Here is a 4,347-nt window from a genome sequence, read left to right on the forward strand (position 1 = left end):
AAGACCGTTATTCAATGCCTGCTAGATTCAGCCAGAAAATAACTCCGGGTGTAGAAAAGAGACCAGAAAAACGTCGTGATAATACAGAGAACATTAAACGTTAAATCTGCCTCACAGCCGCCTCGGTAAACAAGGTAAATGTGGAATAAACTGTTGAAATTGTGGAACTCACATCTAATGTGTTAAAAATTAGTTTGCTGTGTGTTGTGTTAGTTTCTCTTTGGGCTTTATATGTTCATTCTAAAAAAGCAATTTTACTAATCTGCAAATGCACTCAGTCACACATGAAGTTACTCTGATAACTGAAGTAAGGCATGCACTACTTTAAATAGTCTAACACTGTAATGACTTTACATTATTGAGACTGTCCCCAAACATAGCTACTGGTTTCCATATGTCTATCATGCGTGTCCACTTTTAAAATGCAGGGTCACGGGGGTAGAGCATATACCATCATCTACTAGGTGAGAGGCCTCGTACACCCTGGACAAGTCAGCGACTGTCTTCCTTTTGCTGAAAATAAAGAAACAAGCAATGGGCTGCACTGCCTCCAAGGCTGGAGATAAATCTCTGCCTAAACATACATTAACCCTCCCTATTTTGACTTTCCATGGGGGGAACAGCACCAGAACAGCGACCCTGAAGTTTAGCAGCCAAATGATTTTTAACCCTCTCATATTCCATCTCATTGCTCCAATGTCAAAGTTGTCCTCAGAGATACGATGGGTGCAGTTTCAGATCTTATATCTATAAATGTTGTTTTTCTAATGCTGAAAAGGTGATGTCACTTTTATTGCATTTACTCATAACATGTGTCACTCAGATGCCACCCACTCCTTTAATGTCACCCTGTAACAAAAGACCCACTGTGTGGACCGGAGGACAGCCAAGAATGGCTGACGTGAGAAATAAAACAAGGTGATGCCAGGTTTAGAGTGGAATGATGAAAGTGAAAGCTCAGACATCAAGATGTATCAAGAGGCCTTGAATGACAGCAGGATGTGTTGAAACTCAAGAGGTTGATTTAAAAAAAAAAAAAGTGACACTAAAATGACATTTTCACACACAAACCATTAGTTACTAAGGTTGATCATTGAAAAGAAAAAACACTTCTGTCTCTTTAGAACCTCTGGTTGAGCCAAGATTTAACAACTGGAAGAAGAATTCAGCCCGCTAAATCTTGTCACTCAGAATAACACACTCATTGGCCTTTCACTACTGCCATCACTCTCAAATTCTCCCATCTGAAGATGGTATTCCAGCTCATTAGTTACTTGAACACAGTTAAACAGAAAAATGAATCAAAATCACCATCATGTAAAGCTGCTGAAAACGATGAGAGGAAGTGAGAATGTGGTGGTGAGTGGGAGAGTGTGTGTTGGCTGTTTGAGTGATGAGTGTGTGCACACAGGAAAGGCCAAGGAGGAACACTGTTTTCAAACTCCACAATTCATTTAATAAAAGCGTTTTTCATTTCTTTTCAGCTGAGAAATTGGAATTATTTTGTGAGAAATTAATCATTTCTATGAAAATAATAGTGTATTTACCTGAAGTGCGTCCTTGTTAACATTTAGTCTGGGTCCACAGGTTGGATAGGTTATATTAAATTAAGATTTCTGGGGTTGAAATGCCTGCTCAAAGTTCCCAAAAGTTGTGCAGCAAGTTGACAGGATGATGTCTGCCTTTATCTCTGCTATTTAGACTCTTACAATGGCTATTTAATGACAATATCACATTACATGTTATTTTAGCACAATACTTAAACAGATGGATGTTGAAATGGTTTCTACTCTAAATCTATGTGCAAATCTTTTCAGGATTTACTATGGTTGGCTTGCTTTTGGGAGTGTTACTCTATGACCTGACTTCATTAGCAACGTGATCTTTTCTAAATTTGCACATTTAAATGAAGGAGATTTGTTCCTTGCAGGAGTCTACCCTTATTCCAGTTTCCCTACCATAAGGAGCGACTTCCAGCAGAAACCTACCTAATAAAAGCAATTTCACTTCTCTGGCAGCCTTCTCCCCATCTTCTCGGAGGTTTTTGTCAATCATCTTTGACCTCTCCGCGGCTGCTTTATCCTCGGCGCTCACAGTACAACCCATTGATCCAGAGGGCAGGGGCGCACCGGCCACTTGCGCAAAAAAAAAAAAAAACCAGCAAGAAAAATAAACTGATATTAAAAAAAAATAAGTCTTTGTCGATGTCAAAAATGAGAATGGAAAAGATTTTAATCCAGCTTCACCTTCAGGGAAGAAAACAACCAATATTCCAGAGTTTGGGTCAACGTAAAAAGTCAATATCCCCGCTCTTCTGCTCAACTAGAAGCTACGTGGTCCATGCCGAGACGCTGCGTGTCCTCTGCCCCGCATCCATTCATCCACACGGAGGGCTGCCTGACTCGCTTATATCGGCCTGACGAACAGCACGTTCCCCTCGCTCGCGCGACTCTTGCGGCGCTTCTTGGCGCTCAGTTCCCCTCGCGCAAAAAAAAAAAAAAAAAAAAAAATTCTCAGATATCCTCGTGACAGCTGGAAAAAGTCAACCAGTTGGGTTGACGTCACTTCGGCAACTTGTCGCGATAGTCCAATTAAAGCAAGCGAGCCCTCGGCGGTGGCTTGCGTGTGCGTGGGACCAATTAGAGGGGAAGCCAGCGAGGCGTGATGTTAGGAGTGTGGTGTGTTGACTGCAGTGGGCGCTGTGCCAGCTTCATTCCGCTGCATTTCTGGTTGAAAGCTCACTGTGGCGCAACAAACAGGCGACGACGTCATGCGGCGCTATCCGCTGCGCCACATACGAGCCGCTTTATGTTTGCGGGGATGCGGCGTGTGTACATAAAATGGCTTATGTCTTTGCGTCACATGTTTATGAAATACCTTGGCACGTTTCTCGCTGTGACGATAAACGGTGTACAGCGCCATCAAGTGGTGGACGAAAGGTACCTGCTGAGGATGTGAGTTGCCCCTCTTTATGAGGAAAGGAACACAACGTACTCAGCATGTCAACTCATTTGACATTTGCTTTAGCATTCCTCATATAGAGACATAAAGAAAACCTTATTTTGTGTTGGGAATGTAATGAAGATAAGCTGAAACAAATAAGATACGCGTTTGCAGAATAAGCTCTCAAGTGTACATTAGGGTTACAGGGCATAGAGATGAAGCAGGTGGAGGATTTTAAGCACTTGGGCTCAACAGTTCAGTGTTAAAAGGAGGTGGAGATGTGTACAAACAGGTTGGAACGGGTGGATGAAAGTGTCATGCTTGGTGTGTAATAAAAGAGCATCTGTATTAAAAGGAAAGATGTGACACCAGCAACGCTGTGTGGTTTGGAGTCAGGAGGCAGAACCACTTGACAGAGATTAAAATGTGCATTAAAGGAACAGCACGTGTTAGATGTTTGGAGTCAAATATGTCAAACTTAGATGGTTTGTGTGCAGAGGAGGGATGGTGAATATATCTGTAGAAGGATGCTGAGTTTGGACGTCTCAGGGGCGTCTAGAGGATGCCCACACGTTTGATTTATCTGTGTGGTGAAAGAGGGCATGAAGTTACATAGTGTAAAAGGAGGGGGCTGGAGAGGATTAGATGAAGGTGGATGATTTGCTGTGGCAACACCTGAAAGGAACATCTGAAAAGAAAAAGATCATTTCTGCCTCATTTATCTGAATAATTTTTATTTTCCACAATTAATAGAAAAGAAATATATATGCAAAAATGTGTGCAAAAATTTAATGCAATCTGTTGGTTTCTCTTAGCTAGGCTATTTATTACGAATGGCCTTGAACTGATGTGTCTGTAAGATGCCCTGAGATGACATTGTTGTGACGTGGCGCTGTACAAATTAAGCTGAATTGAAATTAAATGTATATTTAATTCTATTTATTTAATTTTGTTCTTTACTATTGTTTGTATCATGTGAAATTTACCCAGCATGTGTAGAAAGAAAAGTCAGCAATTTGCTCATCAGATGTTCCATGTGAAAGCTAAAAAATATACATTTGTCTACCATTGAGATGCTAGATTAAATAAGTTCCATACAGCTTTTAAATTGTTATGAAACTTGATATTATAGCATCATAAATGTATAAACATAAAAAGATACAATACTCTATTTTCCACTGTGGTGGCTTTTAGCAATAATGTAAATTAGTTCTGATGTCCTATAAGATTTTTTCTCCATGTTAACACTGAGTCCACACTGAACCACAATGGTCAACGGATTTTAAAAAGATGAGTCTTATTAGATATGATATAGTTAATTTGTGTTTAGAAACAGTAGTTGTGAATTATATGAACAAGAATTCAGTTTGGGTTTCAGGGAAATAAAGAAAGAGACAATCTAAA

The 4,347-nt window shown here is 40.3% G+C and overlaps 1 protein-coding gene across 1 annotated transcript in view; it reads right to left on the reverse strand.

Moving 5' to 3' along the window:
• gnai2b (guanine nucleotide binding protein (G protein), alpha inhibiting activity polypeptide 2b) overlaps positions 1 to 2,200 on the reverse strand; it is a 52,565-nt gene extending 50,365 nt beyond the window's left edge. The window contains exon 1 of the mRNA XM_079241942.1: positions 1,989 to 2,200. Coding sequence (XP_079098068.1) covers positions 1,989 to 2,106 — 118 coding nt within the window. The 5' untranslated portion in view covers positions 2,107 to 2,200. The remainder of the gene's footprint in view (positions 1 to 1,988) is intronic.
• Between the last annotated feature and the right edge of the window lie 2,147 nt (positions 2,201 to 4,347).

This window comes from Telmatherina bonti (assembly GCF_933228915.1).
Source record: "Telmatherina bonti genome assembly, chromosome: 6".
Classification (NCBI taxonomy): domain Eukaryota; kingdom Metazoa; phylum Chordata; class Actinopteri; order Atheriniformes; family Telmatherinidae; genus Telmatherina; species Telmatherina bonti.